This window comes from Vipera berus, assembly GCF_964194415.1.
Source record: "Vipera berus genome assembly, chromosome: Z".
Classification (NCBI taxonomy): Eukaryota; Metazoa; Chordata; class Lepidosauria; order Squamata; family Viperidae; genus Vipera; species Vipera berus.
The window spans coordinates 20033072-20060260 of record NC_138205.1 but is presented as its reverse complement, the minus strand read 5'-3'; the positions used below and the strand labels follow the sequence as shown (position 1 = coordinate 20060260).

General features: G+C 41.6%; 2 protein-coding genes across 5 annotated transcripts in view; one reads left to right on the top strand and one right to left on the bottom strand.

The window, feature by feature from the left end:
* Positions 1-10272, bottom strand: part of LOC308677285 (transcriptional enhancer factor TEF-4-like) — a 28235-nt gene extending 17963 nt beyond the window's left edge. For 2 of the 4 annotated variants that reach the window (XM_081343545.1, XM_081343548.1), the window contains exon 1: positions 9973-10162. The gene's annotated coding sequence lies outside the window, so the exon portion shown is untranslated. Of the gene's footprint in view, positions 1-5836; positions 6031-9972 lie in introns of those variants that run through there. The other 2 variants (XM_081343547.1, XM_081343546.1) reach the window with 2 other exon arrangements.
* Positions 10273-16416: 6144 nt separating this feature from the next.
* LOC308678485 (dickkopf-like protein 1) lies at positions 16417-23241 on the top strand (the record flags this gene model as incomplete). Its single annotated transcript, XM_081345696.1, has 4 exons — positions 16417-16554; positions 16966-17097; positions 20554-20640; positions 22909-23241. The coding sequence occupies 4 exons, from the start codon at positions 16417-16419 to the stop codon at positions 23239-23241; spliced, it is 690 nt and encodes a 229-aa protein (XP_081201822.1).
* Between the last annotated feature and the right edge of the window lie 3948 nt (positions 23242-27189).

The window sequence follows — 27189 nt, the reverse complement described above, 5'->3', positions numbered from 1 at the left end:
CATTCAAAATTACAATCGCACTGAAAAAAGTGACTTAGGATCATTTTTTACACTTAACGACCGTTGCAGCATCCCCAAGCTCATGTGATCAAAATTTGGAGGTATGGCAATTGCAGGGTCCCAGGGTCACCTGATCACTTTTTCTAACTTCTGACAAGAAAGTCAATGAGGAAATGAGATTCACTTAACAACCGTGTTACTAACTTAACAACAGCAGGGATTCACTTAATAACCGAGGCAAGAAAGGTTGTAAAATGGGGTAAAATTCACTTAATAACTGTCTTGCTTAGCAACAGAAATTTTGGACTCAGTTGTGGTAGGCCGAGGATTCCAATGGATTACCATTGGATTACAGATCCTATCACTCTCAGCCAGCATAGTCAAAAAAGAGGCACTGAATGTAGAAAAAAAATGGAAAACCAGCTCTCCATGCATCCTCAGTTTGGGTCTCCAAGTTTTATTAGACTATTGCTTTGATCACACATTTGGAGCTGGTTGGGGAGGATGGAACTGCACTCCACCATCATTTGAGAGTCCAAAGCCAAGAACATCAGAGATAAATGATTTTGTGTGGCGGCTCTGAAAAGACATAACATTTGCAAAGCTGATATAAGTGAAGAGAGACAGAGAGAAAGAGAGAGCACTGGGTTACAGATAGGCTAAGAGCCGGACCTTCATAAGAGTTGGCATCATTTATACTAGCCCAGCCAGGCTTGAAAAACAGGCCTGTTTTCCTGTTTTAGAAAGACAACAAGGAATTTAGATGCTGAGTGACAACCTTGTTTTTTCACCATTTTTGTTTAAATAGGAAGATGGTGTCTAATGGTATAAAAAATTCCTTCCTTCCTTCTTTCCTTCCTTCCTTCCTTCCTTCCTTCCTTCCTTCCTTCCTTCCTTTCCTTCCTTCCTTCCTTCCTATTTACAATCCACCCTAATTACAAAGGACTCAGGGCAGCCCACAAAAATCACCCAAGAGAAAACCAAAAGCATCCTAAGTAAACTTGGAACAACAGCAAAAATAACCACAAAAAGCAAAGCAATCACAAAAAGTAAAGCAAAGTTTAATCTCCAAATAAAAATTAACTTTGACCTACACTCAGCCGGGACTGAAGATGTATTAAAACTAAAGCATTTTAACCTTTTTGGGGGGGGAATTGTGACAAGGTGGGGGTTGCATTAATAATAATAATAATAATAATAATAATAATAATAATAATAATAATAATAATAATAATAATAATAATAATAAGAAGAAGAAGAAGAAGAAGAAGAAGAAGAAGAAGAAGAAGTAGAAGTAGAAGAAGAAGTTGGAAGGGACCTTGGAGGTCATCTAGTCCAACCCCCTGCTCAGGCAGGAAACCCTATACCATTTCAGGCAAATGGCTGTCCAGTCTCTTCTTAAAAACTTCCAGTGTTGGAGCATTCACCGCTTCTGGAGGCAGGCTGTTCCACTGGTTAATTGTTCTAACTGTCAGGAAGTTTCTCCTTAGTTCTAGGTTGCTTCTCTCCTTGACTAGTTTCCATCCGTTGCTTCTTGTCCTGCTTTCAGGTGCTTTGGAGAATAGCTTGACTCCCTCTTCTTTGTGGCAAAGCAGGTGTTGGCTGATATATCCTGATGCTGTGGAATTGCTTTAAAGAATGTCCAACTCTTTCAATTCAGCATGGAAGCCTAACAACAAGTGATGCAGTGACTTTAATTTACATATCATACTGCCACTAATCTTGGTGCCATGTTTAATACTAGATGCAATTTTAGATTATCTCCAAAGTCAGCTGCAGGTTGAGCCCATTGTGAAGACCACCTAATCAATGTATGAATGAGCAATAATGACATATTGAAATAACTAAATAACCAGTTCTAAAGTCATCAACAAAAAAGGATCTTCAGACATATCTTTACATCCATAGAGTTGAAACTGGAGGTAACTATAAATTCAGAGACAAAGTTTTTTTTTAAATCAGGCAAATTTAAATTCTCATGTGTAATCCAATATAAATATTTAGATTCTGCCCTAGATTCTGCCGTGTTTCTTAGACCGGGGTGGGGGTGGGGGGTGGGGGGGTCAAACTCAATTTCATTGAGGGCCGCATCAGCATTGTGGTTGCCCTCAGGGGGCCAGGTGGGTGTGGTCTGGGTGGGCGTGGCCTACTGGGTGGGCGTAGCTAAAGAGCATATGGCCTATTGGGTGGGCATGGCCAGCTCTACATCGTTCGCATCAAGGGTACCTATGGGGGCCTGGGCAGGAGTGGGACAGATCTAAGGGTCTGGCAGGAGGAGGGTCTCTGGGCCAGGGCCAAGGCAGTGGGGGCCATTCCCTCACTGTTTCCAGGATGGCTTCGCAGGCCGCAGGAAACCACTTCACGGGCCGGATCTGGCCCCCGGGCCTTGTGTTTGACATGTCTGTCTTAGACAGTCAAATTGCAAAAAAACCAAACTGAATAATTTCATAACAACCGTGTAAGATAGGTTAGCTTGCAAGGCTAGCCTTTTTCAGTCTAGCTCAGAAGAAGCCCATAACTACAGTGACCTTTATTATTAGATATTTGTATAGTTCTCAGATTATAATAGCTTCTGACATCTAGTTATTTTAACAGAGAGAAGTTACTGCTGATATCTGTACTCTAGGCTCTTCAATTAATAATGTTTGTTGGAAAACCAGAAGTGGACTTCAGTGTCAATGATGGAACACAATTCAGTGCTGGTTCTGATTCTTATGCCAAACATAGGCTTGGAGATCAACATTATTCCAAGTGTGTATTACTCAAACCATTAGCTGAAGTTGGTAGATTCTTGACCTCAGGAGAGCAAAGAAACGTATAAACAGAAAACAAAGGCCATTTTACAAGCCTGAAGCCTACCCACGTTTTACACCAGGGTAGTCTGGAATTACACTTAGCACAAAGATATGTTTTGTAGGAAAAAAGGCCTCTAATGCTCTGTTTCTCAACTTTGGCCACTTGAAGATGTGTGGACTTCAACTCCCAGAATTCCTTAACCAGAATTGGTGGTAGGTAGCCCGCACATCTTCAAGGGGCCTAGATTGAGAAATACTGCTCTAATGGGTGATCAGGGAGATCTAATTGGATTGGAAAGCCAAATAAATTTGTCCATTTGGTTTCTCTGTCAATTTCCCATTTTCCTTTAACTTTGTCTAATATAAACAGTGTTGGCAAATATTGGGGTGGTATATATTCCATTATATACACCTTTTTTACTGGCATACGTGATTGGAAATAAAAGTAAAATCAAGCTGCAACTGAACTTTGGATCACAAATCAGACAGAGGCACCTTCAAATGCAGACTAAAAAAATATACTTTATTTACTTTAAAAAAAATTATATAGCCACCCATCTTATGTCAAATTCTAGGTGGCTCCCAATCTCAAACAATTAAAACAACATCAATAAAAAGAGCATCATACACAAATCTTTTACAAACAAAAACATTAAAAACCTGGCACCAAAGTAAGTCTTCCAACATCCTCATTAAATCCTCTCACCTGCCTCACCCTATGCCAGCATTTGGGGGGGGGGAGCCAAGTTTTAAATGCTATTCAGAAGGTTGGGGGTGGTTAGACTAGGAGTGTTCCCATCTATCTGGTCTGGTAGGAAGGGTAGATATCCTTAAGGAGAGGTGGTCTGTAGATAACCAGGCCTTGTGTCATCCTCGACTTACAACTCTTCATTGAATGATCCGTTACTAAACTTCAAATTAAGTTTGACCTAGGCTCTGAAAAAAGTGACTTGTAACCATTTTTCACACTTACGACTGTTGCAGCATCCCCACGGATATGTGATCAAAATTCAGATGCTTAGAAACTGACTTACATCTATGGCAAGTTGCAGTGTCGTGGGATCATATGACTGCCTGCCTTTGGAAACCTTCTGACAAGCAAGTCAGTGGAGAAGCCAGATTGACTTAGCAACTGTGTTACTAACTTAACAACTGCAGCTATTCACTTAGTAACTCCAGCAAGAAAGGTTGCAAAATGGGTTAAAACTCACCTAGCAACTGTTCCGCTTAGCAAGAAAATTTTGGGGTTCAATTGAAGTTGTAAGTCGAGGATTACCTGTATAGGGCGTTAAAGGTAATAACCATCACCTTGAATTGCACCTGGAAGAAACTTGGGAGCAAGTACAGTTCATGCAACAGAAATATTATATGGCAGGGATCCCCAACTTCCAGTCCATGGACTGGTGGCAAAGTTTCATTTGTGCATACACAGGATCTAGGTTGCATGTGAGAAACTGTCCTCCCCCCCTGCCCCCCCACTAGACTATGGAGCCGGAAAGATTGGGGACCGCTGTTATATGGACAAATCCAGGGGCATCCAGCTCTGTGTGCACCTCCGCATTCTGGTCTAGTTGTGACTTCTGAGTGGTCTTCAAAAGTAGCTCCATATAGAGCACATTGCACTACAGGTAATCCTTGAGTTACGACTGTTCGCTTAATGACCATTTGAAGTTATGACAGACTTATGACTCAGTTCTGAAGTCCAACAGCTGCCCTCCCACCCCCTTGAGGTCAACTGACATTTCAGGAGCCTAACAACTGGCCCGCATTTACGGTTGTTTGGAGTGTCCTCTGGTCATATGACCACATGTAATGACGTTTTTTTGCCCAAGCCTGGCATTTACTTCTGGGTTTAGGCAAAACAGGCCCATAACAAACAATTGGTTTGCTTAACAACCGTAGCATGACTACCACAAAAATGTTGTACAATTGGGTCAGTCACGTGGGTGACCCCGCTTTATGACTGTCATGGCTTACGACTTTATTGGGCAAGCTCCATTACAGTTGTAAGAGGAGAACGACCTGTAATTCAAGCGGGAGGTAACCAAGGCATGGGTGACCTTCTCCTTCACTTCTCCTACATCCTTAAGGGAGGGGGCATATAGTCAGCAAAGTCAGGATAGCAGCCACCACAGCACACCCGTTCTTTACATGCATTATTGAACATAAAACAGGCAGAAATCTTATTACACTGCTATGGCTGCCATCTTGATTTTTATTTTTTTTACCTCACTCTGTGGATCTGTAAATACCCATGGGGAAAAGCATTCCTTACAGACACTGAGCCGGCAGCCAAAACTATAAATTATACTGCAGAAAGTGCTGAGGAGTGTAACAATAACAATTCTATACGGAAGGGGTGCCGGAAGGAAGCAGGAAAAATTCTGCTTACCAGTTAAACAAACAAGTGCTAAAGAGACAAGCTTCCAAAAAGATTTTTTTCAAAAAAAAAGTGGATTAGAACAAAAGAATAGAACAGAATAACAGAGTTGGAAGGGACCTTAGAGGTCTTCTAGTCCAAACCCCTGCTGAAGCAGGAAACTCTATACCATTTCAGACAAATAGTTGTCCAATTTCTTCTTAAAAACCTCCAATAATGGAGCACCCACATAAAGACCTCCAATTTACCGATACCTCTTGGGGTGATCCATGAGTGCCAAGAATTTTGCATAGACATGAATCAAAGCATTGGTTTGTGTTTGTGAACCATAGCTGATGGCTTAGCATAATATAAAACCAATCGACTGTGGTTTATTCAATCAACAATTATCAAAGCTAACTCAAGATTACTAGAAAAAAGGGAACGAGCCTTCAGTGGCTCTTTGATAATCCCTGAGGCTGGCACTCAGAAAGTATCATGTTGGGAAATGAAACAGATCTGAAAAGCAATTTTCTAAAGGGCAGATCAATTCTCCCCCCCACTCCCTTTTCCATGTGGAAGTCCAGCATGTACTAATTAAGCTTCCTCCAGAGAAACTAGATCCCTCAAAAAAAAAGAAACAAAAGGGCCACCCACTTTCGTTTTGTTCCCCACTCCCAACCTTTGCTGTTTCTTGTCAAGTTGAAACCCAGTTCTCTGCTTGGTTACTCCAGTTCAGATGACCTCTGGAACACAGTTCATCACAAGACAAAGAAGCTCTCCAGCCTGGATTACATCTTTCATTAAAGACAGGAAGGGGGTTAGTTCTTTCATCTCTGATCGGATTTTCCTTTCTTTTTACACACAGCATTCGGGCCTCTTGTTTCCTTTGCTTCACCAGCCGCAAGGCTCCAACAGCAACAGACAAATACCTTTTTTTTAACCTTATTATGATTACTTTACAAAATACTAAATTGCTTCCCTGGTGTAAGATTAATCAACAGCCCCCAGCTTCCTCAAAGCCTGGCCAAGGACATAGGTTTGTGGAAAATAAAACAACTGATTTGTTTGGATTTTCCCCCCTGCTTTTGAGAATCAAATTTCCAAGTACGGTTAGGGAGGAAAGCTGTTATTTTGACGAACATCCCCTTCCAACACAACTCCACTTCACACTTCCAGGGAGTGTTTCCCACTCAGCTGGATTTCCTGTTTCTATCCTTGCAATCTCAAAACCACTAATACATAAGTGATGTTCAGAAAGAGGCCTAGTTCTGAAGCAGTGACCCATAGAAAGAGAACAAAGGTAATTGTGTGTCCCTCACAGAAAAAAAAAGTGAGTTCAAAAAAAGGATGCCCAGCAAACACTTAGCTTACCAAAGAAAAAGGGAAGAAAAAAAAAACCTGAAAGGCGCAACGATTTGCTTCTTTATGGATAAATATTTTCAAAGCAACAATATCAAAACAAACGGGAAGAAAATCAATGCCAAATTGGGCTCTGTAAGTGCCATCATAATATACACCTAAACTAGTAATTGCCAAAGAAGATGAGTGTACACGACAGCTGCGACAGCACAAAGCTGAAGGGTTTTACTACACAAATGAGTCAATTATTCTGAGATGATACCAATTGCCACCCTAATTCTATATTCTTGCTACAGCAAGTCTGCACACAAAGATAAAACAAAGAACAGGAAAACATAGAGGTGAGATCACTCCAGGTACTCGTAATGCAGAATTGTGACACTGGCAGTATTTTGATTTACTTTATGGAGGGTTTCTTTTTTTTAACAGATTAAGAAATGGGAAGTTAAGAAAAGCAGGCTGCTTGTGCCCTCCACAGAGCAGTAATGGGCCCCAGCCTTATCCTGTAATTTGAGTAACATAAGCACCCATGTGAAAGGTCATGTTTGTTTTTGGAACAAGTCACATCAAGGTCTTGTGCAAATGGAAACTGCTGTAGCCAAATCTCCCTTTCTCTCTTTCACACACACACACACACAGAGTTAATTACGCCTTCTCTCCTTTAAAAGCAACCATTACAAATGAAGAGAGCACCACACACTCACATTAGCAACCTAACATATGAAACATGACAACCTAATCATAATTCTATGTTAATTTCTGCAAAATGAGAGTAAACTTTGGAGAGTATCATAGAAATGTTGCGGATGCTACCCATATTCCAAAATAAACCAATGTTGGAAAACCTTTCCCCTCTTTTTAAAAATCCCTGCTATCAACTCAGGGTGCATCATAAAAAAACAACAACAACAGTCTTTCTATTCTAGACCGTTCTAAAATCTTTTCCTAACTTTGATGAAAGCATCTGTCAGAACATCATGGGGGAAATTGAACTGACAAAGATACCAAACTGGAAGATCAGGATCAACTAGTAGACCTCCAAGATGACTATTGTATATTGTCAATGTTTTCCAAGCCCTGAGGTTTAACGAGACAGCAATACAGAGGCTATTGACCTATATGTGCACATTTACTGGAGCCTCAGTATTCCTGGCTATAAAATGGGGTTTTGTCTATGGTGGCTGGCAATTCTGTTTACTCAGAACTACAAGTAGAAATGAGTAGGCAGAAAATAGGCACATGACTAGATCTTCTGAATCATGCACAAAAATCACTAGGAATGGAACTTAACGTTTACTTATTGATAAATCCCTGAATTCTATTAAAAAGCAACGCTGATCCCTTTCCCCCCCCCCCCAACTTTCCCCGATTGTTTTCTTCTGGCATAGAATACAATCCCTGGAAATTACACCCAACAGAATGTCTTCAACAGAATTGGACTTCCTTCTCCCCCCCCCCCCCAGAATGCAAGAAATTACATTTGCTTTATAGCCTGTATGGATCCAGATTACGGGTTCTTCGCGGTTCACTGAATTGTTTTTTTTTACAATTTTTTTTACAATTGGAAAAGTTTTCAACTTGTTAACATGGTTCTGAATTCTGAGACACCCACTGTTTTAGCTGTCCTCCCTCACCCCCCTCAAGTTTACCATTATGTGTAGTCACAAATAATAAATATTATTCTTGCTGCTCTGATTATTTTTATTGGGTGCCAGCTAGGATTGTAAAGCGGAGGGGGGGGGGCTTCCTGAATTACCACCCAACTTTCCAAGACTCGATCAAATGTAATCAGCAGTGGAACTTAATACACCCTCCATTGGAAAAGTTTTCAACTTGTTAATATGGTTCTGAATTCTGAGACGCCCACTGTTTTAGCTGTCCTCCCTCACCCCCCTCAAGTTTATCATTATGTGTAGTCACAAATAATAAATATTATTCTTGCTGCTCTGATTATTTTTATTGGGTGCCAGCTAGGATTATAAAGCGGGAGGGGGGGGCTTCCTGAATTACCACCCAACTTTCCAAGACTCAATAAAATGTAATCAGCAGTGGAACTTAATACACCCTCCATTGGAAAAGTTTTCAACTTGTTAATATGGTTCTGAATTCTGAGACGCCCACTGTTTTAGCTGTCCTCCCTCACCCCCCTCAAGTTTATCATTATGTGTAGTCACAAATAATAAATATTATTCTTGCTGCTCTGATTATTTTTATTGGGTGCCAGCTAGGATTGTAAAGCGGAGGGGGGGGGCTTCCTGAATTACCACCCAACTTTCCAAGACTCGATCAAATGTAATCAGCAGTGGAACTTAATACACCCTCCATTGGAAAAGTTTTCAACATGTTAATATGGTTCTGAATTCTGAGACGCCCACTGTTTTAGCTGTCCTCCCTCACCCCCCTCAAGTTTATCATTATGTGTAGTCACAAATAATAAATATTATTCTCGCTGCTCTGATTATTTTTATTGGGTGCCAGCTAGGATTTTAAAGCGGGAGGGGGGGGCTTCCTGAATTACCACCCAACTTTCCAAGACTCAATAAAATGTAATCAGCAGTGGAACTTAATACACCCTCCATTGGAAAAGTTTTCAACTTGTTAATATGGTTCTGAATTCTGAGACGCCCACTGTTTTAGCTGTCCTCCCTCACCCCCCTCAAGTTTATCATTATGTGAACTCACAAATAATAAATATTATTCTTGCTGCTCTGATTATTTTTATTGGGTGCCAGCTAGGATTGTAAAGCGGGAGGGGGGGGGCTTCCTGAATTGCCACCCAACTTTCCAAGACTCGATCAAATGTAATCAGCAGTGGAACTTAACGCACCCTCCATTGAAACTATCAAAGCAGCTCCCGTTTGCCCAACCAACCTCCCCACACACACACACACACACACACCCGCCGCCACTGTTGCACACTCAGACTAATGAACTCTTGGCTTAAAGACAAAACATTATCAGTTCCCTCCCCTTTCTCCAGACAAAGAAAAACTCCCAGGTACACAATCCGTGCATACAAATGACTGAACCTTTTCTCCAACTTTACTTCCAAGCTTTCTCATACTGTCTTAAATACGTTTTTTTCCCACGTAAACAGAACGCAGAACGAAAGTAATACAGAGCGCACGCGAACAAGCTCTTGGGCGACAAAGGCTGGTTTTTAGAAACATCCAATAAATTTAATAAAAACAGCAGTTCTTACAGATACACGTCCTTAAAAACCCAGCCCACCATATCCCCTGGCATTTAAATTCAAATTAACTCCATACTTCCACCCACCCACCCCGTAAAGACAAAAAGTTAATGGCAGTATGATCTTCCCGCTCCGCAGCAGAATCCATATATATTTTTTCCCATCAGTGTCGTTTCTAACAGGGCTCGTTCCCAGCAAGAATCTGATTAATCACTGATTAAAAAAAAAGGATGAATTGGAAGGGAAAAAGAGTCTTTACTTACTTTCAGAAGACACTCAAGAGCTTGGTTTTTTGTGTGCGCTAGTGGAGGAGAAAAGGGGGGGAAGGAAAAACTTTCTCTGAACTTTGCTTTATTTAAAAAAAAAGTTGTGGAGGGCAAGGGAGGGAAAAAAAGAGTGAGAGAGAATAATGAAGCGTTCCACTAACAGGGTTAATTTCGGCTCCTCCAAGAAGTTCCTGCCCACTCATTAGGATTGGGGGAAAAAAAAAAGATCTAAGATGTGGTAGTGTACGCAAAGAAGCAACAGGCCTTCGTGGTATTTTGGAAAGGTGACAGTTTTCCTCTGGAATCCTTGGAATGAAGCAGAGGAATTAAATTAGCAGCAGTGACTCAGTTTCACAGGGGGGGGAGGAGGAAGGGGCGGGGTTGGAGGCAGAAGGGGCGGGACCTAGAAGACTGAAATCACACACCCACAACGGCAGGAAAATGCTGGTCGGGGAACGAATTGGGAGGAGGAATAATGTGTGGTAGCTTCGTTATTATATACGTCTTGAAAGTGCTGGGACCAGGTAACATGTGTATAATCGGATCCTGCACTGATAATTTCTAGAACATTTAGACCAGGGGTCTTCAAACTTGGCCCTTTTATGACTTGTGGACTTCAACTCCCAGAATTCCTCAGCCAGCAAAGCTGGCTGAGGAATTCTGGGAGTTGAAGTCCACAAGTCATAAAAGGGCCAGGTTTGAAGACCCCTGATTTAGACTGATGATGATGATAACTTTAACTGATGATAACTTTATTGTCACTTTGAATGTACACCAATTGGCATACATCAAAATGAAATTTCGTTGCATACAGCTCTCAAAGGGTCACCACCTCCGATATATACTCCTTGTTCGTGGCCCGCTCAAATTTCACATTGTCCATTTTAGTCTCTAGGGAGTGAACGATGGCAAACAGGACAGATGGAAATGGGGCTCCATGTGGATTAGCCCTCACGTTAGCTTGTATTCTGACAACCTCGCCTTCTTTCCTTTTTCTGATCCTGACTCTTCCACCTTTTCCTTAAAGAGGCCTTGCTTCGTTTCGCCCCTGGAGCATGCTGCTGCCGCCACCAACTCCTCCAAAAGCCTCTCTCTCTTCCTCTGGGCCTGCCGACAGCCTCATCAGTTCCTTCGCTGCATAAACTCCAGGTCCTCTCCTCCTCTGCCTCCTCTGGAAACAGCCCTGATTTGCAATACAATCCATCACTAGGCCAGCAGTCAGATCTTGCTGCTGGTAGAACAAATTCAAACAGCGCCAACGACTTTTAACGGTCTCACCAACAGTTCCTAAACAACTAGAAACTCGCCATGCCAGCAAAGATTGTCGGTCGTATGTCGTGTGTTACCTTAGTTCCACCATGTTGCTCAAACACATTAAAATCTTTAAAAGAAATCTCACAAGCTAATATTCATGGATGAGTACCAGCTAAAATTCAAGCAGTGTTACAGATAAATACTATCTTGGTGACCAGTGCTTTTTTTGTAAAAGAAAAAGGTGCTGGAACTCACACATGTCATACAACCCGCCTTGCCTACCCTACAATGTTCCATCCAAAAAAGGTGCCGGAACTCCGTTCTGAGCGTTCTATGACAAAAAAAGCCCTGTTGGTGGCTAATAATCCTTGCTGAATGCCAATAGCTGAAAACTAGAATGGACTGTTGCCTACAGATTTTTCCTGAGGCATCTAGTTGGCGATGGAATGAACCAGGTATTGAAATAAAAGTCTCTTATTGGCCTAGATTTGATCTGATTTGATTGATTTCCTGCCTTTGCTTTATAAATAACACAAGGGAATGAACGTACCTCATATTGCTTCCTCTTCATATTTTCTGCACAACAACCTTGTAAGGTGGATTGGGCTGAGAGAAAGTGACTGATTGAAGTCACCCAGCTGGCTTTCATGGCTAAGGCAGGACTTTTAACTCCCAGTCTTCTGCTTTCTAGCCTGGTGCTTTAACTACTAAACCAAATTGATAACCACAGCCATTGTGGGTTGTAAACACGAATTATAAAACACAGCTTAGAGGACCAGCAATGAGTGTCCTCATTCAATGCCATTGTAACTTCAAACACTTGCTGAATGAATGGTTGCTAAGCAAGGTTTGTGCAAATCAAGCCGTTCATTTATTCAGTAAAATGTGCCAAGCCGTTCATTTATTCAGTAAAACGTGCCATGCAAATCAGGACACAGAATCAAGACAATTGGTGAAAACTGTCTACGTTCACACATGCTTTAAGCCACGGTTTTGTTTTAATATTGATTTTTTTAAAAAATATCACAGTTCATACATTGGACTAGGGCCATAAACATAGCTTGCTTGACCACAAGGGCTGGGTTTACACATCTAAGCCAAAGCCAAACAAATCTCTTTATTGTTGTCGCTTGGTGCGTGAATTCAGACTCTGTCTGGCAGCTGCTTTCCAAAGTTTTAGATAAGGCTGAGAAAGACTTATCTAAAGTTTCAGATACAAGTGACTTTGGATCTTTCAATTCTAAAGTATGCTGCCCATAGCTATAGCATTTTAATCCCCCACTCACAGACAACATGATCTAATCAAACAAGACTTATGCTTTACTGTTCCCAGGATTCTTTAGGATGTGCGTAAAACAAGAAAAAGATAAGGGGAAAAGGATAAAAACACTTTAAAATGGAGGATGAGTGATAAGACCTGGGGGGACAGAGTACAATCTGTTCATTCAAATAAAGCATTTGAATTCAGACACATGTATTCACATATGAGTGTTGGATTAGCGCTTTAGGCTAGTCTGCCCATTGGGTCTTGGGGCCAAAGTTCAGAATACAGGGTTGGAGGGATGCCTTTCATGTTATGAATGTTTTTAGGATTTTCTTAGAGGTAGTTGATCAGTTACCCTCACATTAAAAGTACAAATAGAAAGAAAGGACCATATCAACCATTGTAATGTGGTTTTTTTTCATATGTAGGATCATTTAGCTTCCATCCCGGTGTGAAACCAGCTATTGTGGTTTGTACAGTGGATTATGGCTCTGTACTCTGTATTCTATTCTATTCTGTTCTGTTCTATTCTTTTCTTTTCTATGCTATTCTATTCTATTTCTTTAAATTTATTGGCTGCCCAATTCCAGTGGCAGTGTACAAAAGTGGAAAAAGCATAAAAACCACTAAAATGTTAAATCAAAAAGCCCAGATTAAAATAATCCAATGAATGACAAAATCAACAAAACAAGTCAGCAAGCGAGTAATAAACTTCAGGCTTTCTGTGTTCTCCAAACATAAGCTACTATATAACCATGTTTAAGCAAATCATGGTTGAGTATGATCCAGGATCCCACTCTTCACAGACCATAGTTCCCTAATTGAAAGGCTTGAGGTTATTTCATAATATGGTTGTCCAAGTTGGATTGAAAGGAAAAGGTCTACCGAACTGTAGAAAAGTTTGATATTGTTCACAAACACCATCTGTCTAGCACAGACATGTCAAACTCGCGACGTCACGTGACATAGCGGATTAAACGAAACAGAAAATGTATATCCATGCATACAACACATAGAAATTGTATGTCATTTTTAAAACATAAATTGCTGTCCTAGTCTTTTGATGTCAGTTTCAAAATGTGCTGCTTTAAATCTATTTTCTTTTAAGGAAATAGATGAATTAAATTTTTATGATGCACAATGTAAAAATCAAACTATGGAGTGGAGAAATAGATTTAAACCTCCTATTTGTTAGCTGCACAGTCTGTGAGAGTTGCTGTGATGTGAAAAAAAAGGACGTGAAATCACAGCAGTTCTGCAACAAGACTTATTTTAGAATTTTATCCCATAGAACAGAGGGATGTAAAAGTATAGGAAAAATAATGAGTTTTGATGCTTATTCACAATTTTAAGGTGTACTTAATAGATGCCAACAAAAATTGCATATATTTATGCAGACCTTTTATGGCTGTATATTGGTATGCTTTTAAAATTATGTTTTGATTACATTGTTGTTTATAATTCTTGTTGAGGGCCTTCTGTTGGCAAAAAGGTGGACTATAAATCCCATAAATAAACAAACACAATAGAATGTGTTGCAATATACATATTGCAAGTGAATATTCAATATTGTTTGGCCAGTAGTAAAGGAAAGGAAATTCTGCTTTAGTTCAGTGGCACTAAACTCAAAAGTTGTAGAAAGTTGGACACATATTAAATAACTGCCCCAATAAGGAGATTAGAATATTCTGTTCCAGAACAGCGTAAGCATTTCCACTCTCAGGTTTGTGACTTACTGTGTATGAACTCAGGAAGGAAGTTTAGAATGATGTAATTTCTTTTTCCCAGTCATGAATACGCCCCCCCACTCACTCAATTTTTCCCTGGTGGGCTGGGGAGGGAAACACATTTCCTGACATTTCGAACATTCAGGAGTGAAAGATTCCAGCAGAGCCCTACCAGTTTCATCGAAACTCCAGGCTGCCATCTAAAGGTAGCCCAAGAAAACTGGAATTTTATCAGAACTGAAGAAGCTTTTTGGATGAGAAATGAAATGTTTTTAAAAGAAAAAAAACTCCAAGAAAATCCTTTTCCAACACAACCATGACCTGGATGATTGAGACTCTCAAAGTTCTTTGTACTGTGGAACTATCATGAATGAAAGTAAATATACGTGTCCCAGGATAATGTTGCAGGATCCAATCTGGGTTTGGTCACCGGGACTATAGATTTAGTCTCCTAAACTTTCAAACTCGTGCTGGAGCCCATCCTCAGCGAACGTCTCTCGCCCCAGATGTGGAACTATCATTCTGGCTACGAATTTATTGTTATATGAAACGACTGATTTAATTCTTGGATTTCAAAATTTTTGTCTACGAGGTAGCTTTCTTACTGTTTCTTTTTTAAAATAAATCCTGAAAATATCTCTTTCATTGATGATCTTTGCGCAACAGACCAAAGCACAAGGAGTCCAACTACCTTTGACATGCCAGTTTACTTAATGGTTGGTGTATGATACAGTGTATTATGTGATCAGAGCAAATTGGGTCAACCAAATAAACTATATTTCTCTCAAGCAAGGTGTTGTTTTTGTATATTGTTTGGTGTTGAATCAAGGGCTTGAAGGAGTCATCCGATACTGTACCCTCCTAACGGGAAAAGTCAGAACACTTAAACTGAGAGTTCTTTTATCCTGCATCTCATTTTCTTGTTTTATCTGTGCATACTAGAAATCGTAACTTGTTAGGGCAATAGGCCTTAAATACCGTACTTAGTCTTCAATGTTTCTCCAGCTCAACAACTTTACAATGTGTGGACTTCAAGCACCAGAATTCCCAGCGAGCTGGGAATTGAAATCTACAAATCTTAAAAGTTACTGAGGTTGAGAAACACTGTATCAGATTATGACTTCTTTTATCTCCCAACTATACAAGCTGCTCAGTAATTATGGGAATTTTATCAGATACATCTGGAATGGACCTAGAATAGGGAAGGGTGAGTTTAAAAATAACAGTCTCCTTCTAATCCAGACCAACAATACAGGTCTACAGCAGGGTTGGGCAACTATGGCCCCTTTGTGACCTATGCCCTTCAACTTTCAGAATTCTTCAGCCAGCCATACTGGCTAAGAACTTGAAGTCCACAGGTCATAAAGGTATCATAGTTGCCCACGCCTGTTCGATAGAGAAACAATAACCTGGCCAATGTTCAGTGATGTCGGCAAGTTCTAGAATTTTTGTTAAATCAACTGTTGGCTGAAAGGAACTGATTAGAATTTGGTAGAGAAGGTGGAGAGCTAGCAGGCTGGTCAGATGAGAGAATAACTCAAGTTATTGAGAAGCGACCGTGGATGGCAGAGCAGTTTGTAAGTAGGATTTTGGGAGGAAACAGAGAATTCTATTTAAGCCCAGTTTTACCAATTGGATACATGAATTATTGTGGGGAAAAAGATGATGGAGGAATATTTGGGGGGGATGTATAAACAAGCAAAGGGCTCAGTGGCTCAGTGGGTTAGGACGCTGAGCTTGTCGATCAGAAGGTCGGCAGTTTGGCAGGTCGAATCCCGAGTGCCGTGTAACAGAGTGAGCGCCTGTTACTCGTCCCAGCTTCTGCCAACCTAGCAGTTCGAAAGCACGTAAAAATGCAAGTAGAAAAATAGGGACCACTATGGTGGGATGATAACAGCCTTCCGTGCGCCTTTGGCGTCTAGTCATGCCGGCCACATGACCACGGAGACGTCTTCGGACAAGCGCTGGCTCTTCGGCTTTGAAACAGAGATGAGCACCGGCCCCTAGAGTTGGAAACGACTAGCATGCATGTGTGGGGGAACCTTTACCTTACTTTACTTATAAACAAGCAAGGAGGCTGGGAAACAGCCAGAAGGGGCAATGTTTGTAGGACTTTTCTTCTCTGATCTTTCCTCTCGTTTCTGCCTTTTATGCAGGTCTAGCTCAGGCAGCTGCAGAACGGCGGACTAGGCAAAGATGCTGCTGCTTGTACTTTTTTGTGGGGTATGGGGACTGACATCTCTGAAGCAGGGGGGTACAGCTTCTGCTACCTTCCTCCCCTCCAGCATGGATAGACTGTTCCAGAAGTTTAGCAACCTCTTTGAGCAAAGTCGGGTAAGGAGCAAAAGAAGAATGGTCCAATTCCTTCTGTGAACAAGTGGAAGGGAAATTCTACTGCTGTGCAATTTTATCAGATCCTATCTAAGAAGCTTTGATGTTTTAAACTAAAATACTACTGTATAGTATCCTTTTAGAAAAGGCAGACTCCTCGTAGTAAATGGACAACATATTTGGCAGCTCTGAAGAGAATCTTATTTTACATTCAAGCTGATGTAATAATTGTATGCAAATTTTTGTCTACATCCTGAAGTTTACACATTTTAGCAAAAGTTTGGCAAGTCCATTCTTGGAAATATTTTTGACGCATAGGATTTGTTTGTGCACTTTTTAACTTTCATTGGCTTTAGGTAAAACTTGTTTACTTTCTCTGTACTGTACATAAGGATCATTCTTTGCCATTTGCAGGAAGTGCTGGGGAAAGACCAATTTGATACTCCAGTTGACATCAGTAAGCTGCCCCCCAACTACCACCATGAGGAGAATAAGCATCAGAGAATAGGAAATTCCACTTTTTCCAGACACTATGAAATCAGTAAAGTGAGTAAGCTATAGAAAATAGGAAAGAAACGTATACCTTATTTAAACATTAAGAATCTTGGATAGCTATATTCACTTTGACACATTGATGGACATATGCTGTATGGAGCCTTAACAAGTTCTGAGAGATTTGTTTTTCAATGTCTTAAAGTTTAATTCCGCTGGATTTTGATGAAGTCAGCTGATAGAAGTTTGTATGTATTTGAAGTATTTATAACCTGCTGTCTTACTTAAAATCTGTTGGGTTTTTTTTGAGTTTTATTAGTGTTTATAATTACCTCCATAGGGTGTGTGTGTGTGTGTGTGTGTGTGTGTATAGTGTGTATGTGTGTGTGTGTATACACACACACACACACACACATACCGTATTTTCCAGCGTATAAGACGACTGGGCGTATAAGACGACCCCCCAACTTTTGAGATGATTTTCAAGATTTTTCGTCTTATACGCCGGAAAATCAGCGAGCCCGGGAAGGCACGCCCTCCCCTCTCACTGTCGCTGCTCCAGGAGGACGTCCAGGAGGAGATAGATGGATGTGAGTACCTCCAGCCGCCGCCACCGCCTTCCTTTCCCTTTCCCCCTTGCACATGGAAGGCCCTCCCAGCCCTGCTGCTAACTGGGGAGGGCCGGGGGTGGGCCCACTTCCTTCTCACCCGGAAACTCGGGGGTACCCCCGAGGTTTGAATGAAATGGGGAGAGGGAACCCCTCTCTTTTCAAGCGCGGTTGGTGCCTTGGATGAAATACGGGAGGGGCAGAGGAGCATTGTTGATCTCTTTTAATCTGGGCAGGCGGATTAAGACAAAACAAAAGGCAACATGAATTCTTGCACAGGGACTCCGCGCGGCGTCCTCCACCCCAGCCTCATTACGGGCTCCTTTGGCACCCGAGCGCACACCTCGCCCTCGCCCCCTCCTCCCATTCCCACTCGGAGGGAAGAGAGACGGAAGGGGGACGCCTCCCCCTGCCAACAAATCCCACAAGCCCTTCCTACCTCACTGTCACTGAGAAACGGCTGCCCCCGCCTCCACCAGGGAGGGAAGGCAGGCAGGCAGGCGAGCCTGAAACAGACAAGCCGAGCTCCCGCCCGACGCTGGACGGCTCCGCCGATGCTGCCTCAAGAGGGAAGAGCGTGAGGCGCCTGCCACGGCTCCCTGAGGACTCCTTAGGAGACGGGGAGCGCGCGCGTGCGCAGGACTGCCCTGCCGGCTCCCGCCAGACGCCAGCCTGCCCTGCTTCCTCCACAGTGAGAGGGGAGGGCGTGCCTTCCCGGGCTCTCTGACTTGCAGCCAAGCCGGAGCCGAAAGGGGCTTTTCCTTCCACCCACCCTTTGGAATAGACGCAAGAGCTCCCGGGGTCTGGCGTTTGCAAGGGGGAGGGGAAGGGGCTGAGAGGCTCTTGGGGGTGGGAAGGGAGAGTCACGTTGGAGGGGGGACTAGACTAAGGAGGCTTGAAGTTGCTTTGCAAGAACGGGGGGCGCTCGATTGATTTATGTACTATTTTCCGGCGTATAAGACGACTGGGCGTATAAGACGACCCTCCAACTTTTGACGTGATTTTCATGGGTTAAAAAGTTGTCTTATACGCTGGAAAATACGGTGTGTGTGTGTGTGTGTGTATATATATATATATATATATATATATATATATATATATATATATATATATATATATATATATATATATATATATATATATATATATATATATATATATGTATGTATGTATGTATATAGTGTATAAGGGACGTGGTGGCTCAGTGGGTTAGGACGCTGAACTTGTCGATCGGAAGGTCGGCAGTTTGGCGGGTCGAATCCCGAGTGCCGCGTAGCAGAGTGAGCGCCTGTTACTCGTCCCAGCTTCTGCCAACCTAGCAGTTCGAAAGCACGTAAAAATGCAAGTAGAAAAATAGGGACCACTACGGTGGGAAGGTAACAGCGTTCCGTGTGCCTTTGGCATCTAGTCATGCCGGCCACATGACCACGGAGACGTCCTCGGACAAGCGCTGGCACTTCGGCTTTGAAACGGAGATGAGCACCGCCCCCTAGAGTCGGAAACGACTAGCACGCATGTGTGGGGGAACCTTTACCTTTACCTATATAGTGTATATATATATAGTGTATATATATATATATAGTGTGTGTATATGTGTGTGTGTGTGTGTGTATATATATATATATGTGTGTGTGTGTGTGTGTGTGTGTGTGTGTGTAAATTACTAACAAAGAATTAAGTTAGTAATTTACACAAATATATGAACTGTCCGGTGTGACTACAGCCTGTTCGATGGCCTTTGAGATAAGGCTGAAAACAGGAAATAAAGATTTGCCCCATGTTTGGGGCCTAGCAAGGTAATCTAAATAGTTAACAATTGACATATATATATATATATATATATATATATATATATATATATATATATATATATATATATATATATATATATATATATATATATATATATATATATATATATATATATATATATATATATATATATATATATATATATATATATATAATATCAGATGTTAGGAGATACAAATATTTATATAGCTAGCAGCTGTGAATCCATCTATTTATTCTCTTTCCTCCACAGTTTCTCTGTTACCACCACTATTAAGAACCGGTTTACATGAGAAGCAGATTAAAGTGGTTGGGCAAACTGTACCACCAGAGTGATAGAAGTGGGATACACTTGTGCTCCCAATTTAAAAAAAACAACTATTTGCAGATATGAAAAAAAGCACATAAGGAGGATAATTCTGAGTTTGCTCACTGCCTGTTAGGAATACGCAGCAAAGTTCAGTAAAGCAAATCCCAAACTGTTCTGATTGAAATGACACAATTGCCAATTTTTAACCTTATTGTGTTACAGGTATAAAGTACAATGTCAGCATTCTTTGATAGTAGCTATAGTCTCAACGGCCTGCCAGCTGCCTGCACTCCCCTTACAGATTTGAGATTGCCATCATTTTTTTGGCAATTAGCGCTGCAATTCACCATTTTCATTTCAGCAATGTCCCAGGGAAATTTGCATCAAGAGCATTATGGGAAATCATAAACATGGCTCTGAAACCTCTCTACTGCCCAGTGTGATTTTCAAGTAGTCCTATATCCAGCAATGCTCTAACAGAGAGTTCCAGGGAGACAAACTGCCACAGACCTTGCCCAAGCTTGAGGCCAGCCATGGCAAGGACCTAATTTAAATGCTCCGAAAAGTTGTACTGCTTCTTTGCTGTGGCTCTATATAACCCCGGAGCATGTTTGAATGTACATTTCCTTAATGGTCTCCTATCATATTGATGGAATGGGTATTTTTCTGTGCATCGGACGGGACTGCATGGAAATTCTGATCAAAAGATCCCGTAGCCATGCAGTACCTTAGCTATTAGGGTTTTTGAAACCATATCCTTCCTCTCTGCCAATCCTATTCAACCCTATATTGTTCTTGTAGATGACTGATAACCGTACAGGTGATATGATGTTTTCAGAGAAATCTTTGACCTCTATTAAGCAAGAAGAGATTGATCCAAAGGAAGAGGTCAGTATGCAAAATACAAGCATATTTGCTTACCTTTACCTGCCAGATTTAGGCTGCTTATATATGTACTGTACATGTTGTGTGTGAGAGAGGAAAAGAATGTGTGGAAGAGACAGGTGGTGTTATATTAGAGGTAAGTAATATGTGGCCCTTGAGTCCTCTCTCTGCAATCTTTGGAGTCCCTTCTGACTATGACTGCTGAAAACGGATACGTTTCCTGTCATTCTGAGGTGAAAAACCTATAAAAACTGTGGTGCAAATCTTGAAATTGGCATTATTTCATTAAAAAAAGTCTCTCAAACCGTCGTTCAACTGCTTTCCCTGCATAGGTGAGTTATGTAATCTTGGTTACTTTTTCATCCTCAGCCTTCTTGCCCCAAAAGTATAGGCATGACCACGTAAAGATCAGATACTTTACTGCTAGATTCTAAAATAGGTGGTGCAAGCAAGTGTGCCAGTCATAGGAGCAGACTTGTTATCTTTTCTAAATGACCATATTCAGTTGCAGCTTTACAGAGAACAGTGTTCCTCACAATGCCTGCCTGCCATGTTTCCTAAAAATAAGCTCAAGCCTGATTTTTTGGGGTGGGCCTAATATAAGCCCTACCAAAAATAAGCCTGGGGGTGGGCATGGTCAGCACAAGCGGCGGTGAGTGCGCGGGGGCTGATGGTGTCCAGTAGCCGCCGCAGCCCACCAGCCCCTTAGCACAGAGCAGGTAACTCCGCACACAAAGTGTTTGGGCACCTATGGGGCACTTGGGAATGAAGCAATTTGTTCATAACCAAGCACCCCATAGGCGCCCAAACAATTCCCACCCCCGAATGGAGATCTGACAGAGACTGGAAGCTCCGGCTGCTTGTGAATGGGGCACTTGGAGACGGAGCAATCTCCGTTCGAGGGAAAGGTGTTTGGGTGCCTGTGGGGCGCTTGGGAACGAAGCTGACTGCTCCATCTCCAAGCACCCCATTCGTAAGCAGACGGAGCTTCCAGATCTCCATTCAGGGGAAAAGTGTTTGGGCGCCTATGGGGTGCTTGGGGCAGCTCCTCCCCCACCTGCCTCGCCTCGTGGTGGTGGCACGGCGTGGCAGGCCACACAGCCTCCTGCTGGATGGGCTTGTTGGTGCCACCGCGAGGCGAAGCAGGTGTTGGGAAAAAACATCCCCCGAAAATAAGACCTACTGCCTCTTTTGGAGGAAAAAAAATATGACTGGGTCTTATTTTCGGGGAAACGCGGTACATGCTTTAACAAATGTTGTAGAGAACATATTACGTGAGAGCTCTGTTCTAAAGGACTGAGGAAGGCAGTGGGGGGAAAAAACCTGCCGGAACAACAAAGTAGGCATTGTGATGTCATGAATCAAGTTTCAGCATTTAATACATGCGCTTTGTTGCATGCAAGAATGTCAGGGACACAGTTTATATGTTTATCACTTGTCCACCTTGTCTATTATGAGAGTTAAAGCAATTAGTAGAGTGCTGTCATTTTTAATACACCAATTACCTCTTTTAATGAAGTACAAAAATTTCATTAAAATTGAATCAGAATCCGAACTGGTTAGATATGAGATAGAATAAGGTATAGGAAACTTAACTGATTATTCCAGACTTGTTCTAGGACATTGTTAGTCTTCCTTCAGTAGGAACTGACAGCAAGCTACTATATGATTTCCCAAAGTGAGAAAATCCACAAATTAACATACATGGATGTGTTTTGGGTTTTTATTCTCATGTCTCATAGGAGGCAATGCAATACCTCTTAAAAACTTTTAAGCAAGGACCACAGGCAATAATTTCTTTGTTCTCTGACCCTTTCCCAGAATTTGATACTAAAGCACAGTATTAGTGAAGATGATTTATTCAGTGATTAAATGTAACAGCATTTGTTAAACCTATAACCAACCATCTGTTCAACCCATTTTCATAATCAGTCCCTTTTAGCTCCTAATTTTGATTAGATTCATATTTCCCTATCCTAGAGTTAAGAGGACCAAAGAATTTGGATTCCAAAATCATCCCCACTCTCTGATCACATAGATTTAACAAATTCACACAGATCCTCAGGGCTACCCTTCTCTAGGATCTACCAGAGGAGTTGGACTATAAGTTCTGGCACTTCTAGGCAATATAACCATTTTGTATCCTTACAGATGAACATTTGTTTTGGTGGAATATAAAGTGGGAACGATTAGAAATGTAGGGATTTCAGAAGACAACCCTAATACGCCTGGTCCCTCATTTTTATTGCTTTTTTATCTCCATCTTTCTAGGACAATAAGTCAGCGTCTAATGAAGAAGAAAACACTGTTGAGCCAGAGAGAACAACTGCTGGGCTTAAGATCTTCAAGCTAGGTTTCCCTCAGCTTCAGCCAAAGCTAACTTTTTTTATTTTTCGCTTGCCCCAGCATTTTAAGAGCCAGCAAATGCCTGAAGCCAAACTGGTAAAGGAAGAGCCAATCAGTGACAAGAGGCACAGATTGCTGGCCATTCGGAATGGGCTTTTAGCAGCCCCTCATCCAATTAAGAAGACCCTTCCTGTGACCCCAAACCACAAGGTCATTCCACGAAAGCGTCATTTCCTTTTTTTCTGGAGGAAGATATAAGGCGTTAGGAACATATCAGGCATTGGGAAAACATAACACCTGGGCCAGTGGAAAATGTTCTAGCTTCCCAAATATTTCTGTTGTCACATCAAAAGTTTCAAGTGAGGTTAGTCCTACAAAAGGGGGAAATGTTTCCTTCCAAAATTCAAAATAAAAGTTATCCTTTTGAAAAAAAAGCCCTCAAAGATGAAATAATGTATTTTTTTCCTGAAATATCACGACGGTGATGATGTTATCTATTCAGTCGTGTCCAGGTCTTGGGCAATTCTATGGGCCAAGTCTCTCCACAACTTGAGTTCTTCTATGCTCTGGCAGGCGTCAGCTTGAGTGGTGGCCAGCCACCATGTTCTTTGATAGCCTGGTTTCCTTTTACCCCTAACTCTTCCGAACATCTTCATGGTAGCTGCACGAATCTCTGGGGGTACATTGTATTCCAGATGGCAGGCATTGCAACCAAGTAGACACACCACTTAAGATCAATCAATCAAATCAGAACAGATGACACCATTTGAGGGATAAAATCTGGAGCACACCTACCGTATCTTCCTTGATCACACCAAACAGACCATAGAAATATATGATCCCTTAGATAGCCTGGCCCTATGCCATACAGTACTTTCAAGTTGGAAATTGGCAACTTTAACTGCACCTAGAAACCAACTGGTAACCAGAGCATATTGTGAAGCAGTACAGGTAGGGTCACAGGTTCATGTGCTGCTCCTGCCATTACTTGTGTTGTTGCATTCTAGACCAGTTGTGGCTTCTGGGCGGTCTTCAAGGGCAGCTCCATTGCAGTAATGCAATTGTGAAGTGGCCAGGGCATGACTGACTGTTTGAAGAGCCTGCCAACTCAGAAAAAGGTGCAAATGTATCTGTGCAAAGCCCTCTTGGACACAAGTGCCACCTGATCTTTGAATAGGAACTGAGAGTCCAAAGGACCGCAAGATTGTGCCCTATGGGACACAATCAGATGGAAAAGTACCATCCCATTGAGACTTAAAAATGGAATTGTATTCCTAGAACTGATATGTTTGTGTGTGTGCGGGGGGGGGGAGGAGACAACCACATAGTCTTTCTAATATTGAGCCTGAACCTCTTCCTCCCATCCAGACCCACTTAGCTTCCACATATAGAGCTACGACTTCAACAGCATTGCCTAGAATGGTACAGGATTAAGACTTAAAACTGGATATAATCTGCTTACTGATGATACTGGATCTCAAAACAATGACCTCATCTGGAAAATTCCTTGTAGATGTTAAAACAGAAGGGGAGAAAACGTTGAATTCTGCAGTACTGCCCAAGTGGCAGGCTATGGGCTCTGTCTCTCTCCACCCACCATCACTGATTAGAATTGGCAACAGAGAAAGAACCACTGTAAAATAGGGTTTCCCAACCTCAACCCTCAAAGTTCAACACGATACCATGAAAGCCATAGAGAGATCAAGGAGCACAAGGTGAGAGGCAGTACGTCTTCCTGATTTCACCATAATCAGCTAGCATGACCAATGTGGATAATTATATTTTCCTTCAATTTTTGGTAGCTGAAATAGTGATTACTATTACTATTTTAGGTTATGTGTTAAAAATCACCTTGAGATAATACTCTATATAGTGTGCTTCTAAATCATCAAGACCTAGGTAATGTTACTGAAATCGTGTATGTCTTGATGAAGGGGGAAGTCCTTTATATATATCTTTTCTTTTTTCATTGTTTTTCTCTGCATTCTTTTCATACTAATTAGTTTGCATTGGGTTTTGTTTGCATTTGCAAACTTTAATAAAATTATTTTAAAATACCATCAAGATCTTCTGATAAAAATGATTTATTCTGAACTACATCATAGACTGAGGGCTTATCTGCACAGCATGAGCATGGCCCACTCTTTCTCAAGGACAGGAATGCACAGCGTTGTCCTCTATCTACCTTGGGAATGCAGCTTTCACCCATCTTTTTCTGCTATGCATCAGGAATGTTTTTCAACCTGTTCCAAAATAGCAGAGCAGATTTGCGCTTCATTTCATTGTATGCAAAGACCTAAATTCCATGGCTCCTCCGATTCCTGTATTTCTTTCAATCTGGATTTCTGGTGAACGTGTATGTTTTTTCATCTTCTGAAGAAACCTTGATTGACAAATCCCTTTTTTACCCCTTCAGTTCATCCGTTGATCACTTTTTAAAAATAAATTAGTAAAATATTGAAAGACCAATCTCATTCCCACTCTTCTTCAGTGATAGAATAGTGAAAATATCAACAGAAGAAAATATTTGTAGCTGAAGATTGAATTGTGGAGTCCTTAATGCTCTCTGAGCCTGGTGGTTTTCCAGCATACGTTTCATTATCAAACTAGGTAATGAACTACTAGGTAACATCAGTGCTAGAAGTCTAATCATCTAGCACTGATGATGTTACCTATTTTGGTAATAAAATGTCTGCAAGAAAACCAAGTTCAGAGCACCAAGGACCCCACAATAGTAAAAAGTGAAAGGCTGGACCTTCTTCTCCAGTAAATTTTGCAAGAATTTTCCCAGTTTTGCCTTAGAGCCTTTCTTGCCCTGGGGCCTTTCTTGGGCTCTTCCTCAAATAACAGGAAGAATGATAAAACTGCTTTTCTTTTTATTGGTCTAAAAGTGGATGTCTAAATAGGAAGATACCTAGTATGAAGGATAATCAGCACAGGGGGCTAATACAAAAATTGTATCAAAGGGACCCATATGACTGAAAATTCTGCCCATGCAAAGGTGGGAAAAATTTTAAAAATTCAGGAATCAACAAACCAGTGCTGTTTTAAGACAGTCTGGACAAAATTCCTGGCCATCACCCCTGAATGGGATTTCTTAAGCAAGCTTTATTCCTGGCTGCTTTAGACATAGTATATAGACTATGTAATACTACAGTGCAGAAAAGCATTAGGTGACAGTAAAATCTGCTAACTGACACATTAACCCCATTTCTAGATCTAAAAATGTTGTCAGGAAATTCTTATGATTCCTAAGTGCTGCCCTTTACAAACCACAATTTTACTATAGTATTAGTACTACTTATTGCTGATGGAAGTAGCAACTACAGTATGACTTTCCACAATTAAAGTATAATGTATAAAGTAATTGATAATCCACTTTTATCCCACGATATTGATCAACACAAAAGAGTGGGGGTTGGCTATGACAAGAACAGGGCCCTTATGTTAAGTGAGAAATTTGTTAAATGAGTTTTGCCCTTTATAACTTTTCTCGCCACATTCGTTAAGTGAATCACTGCAGCTCTTAAATTAGTAACACGGTTGTTAAGTGAATCTGGCTTCCCCATTGACTTTGCTTATCAGAAGGTCACAAAAGGACTGACCCCAAGTATCATAAATGTGGGTCAGTTGTCCAGCATCCAAATGTAAATCACGTGACTATGGGGATGCTGCATCGGTGGCAAGTGTGGAAAAACTGGTCATAAGTCACTTTTCTCGGCACTCTTGTTACTTTGAACGGTCACTAAATAAACTGTTTTAAGTCGAGGACTACCTGTACTGAAAAAAAGACAGCTAATCCCACTAAACCATTTTTCTAGAAACTCAAAACAACCGTACCTTAAAATAGGGCATTACTTGGTCCTGCCTTATACTTATGCTTACATCACCAAGTGAACTATTGCACCCCCCACCCCGGAGCGGATTAGGGACTCGCATTTTCCAGACGCTGAGGAAGCAGCATCCGCCATTAACTTCCCTTTGGGGTTTTCCCGCCTTTTTTTCCCAAGCGGCCGGAGGAAGGCGCGCGCCCCAACCGCCAAGCCCTCTCCTCCATCTCGGCTCGCGCCTTGGATGAGGAATTGTTCTCCCCTTCTCTCCTTCCTCCTCCCCCCATTTCCTTTTCTGAGGGAAGAAACTCCTTTCCGTCGCCATGCTTTTCGACGGGCGGAGGAACGCCTTTCTCACACGCACATCCCAGGCTGA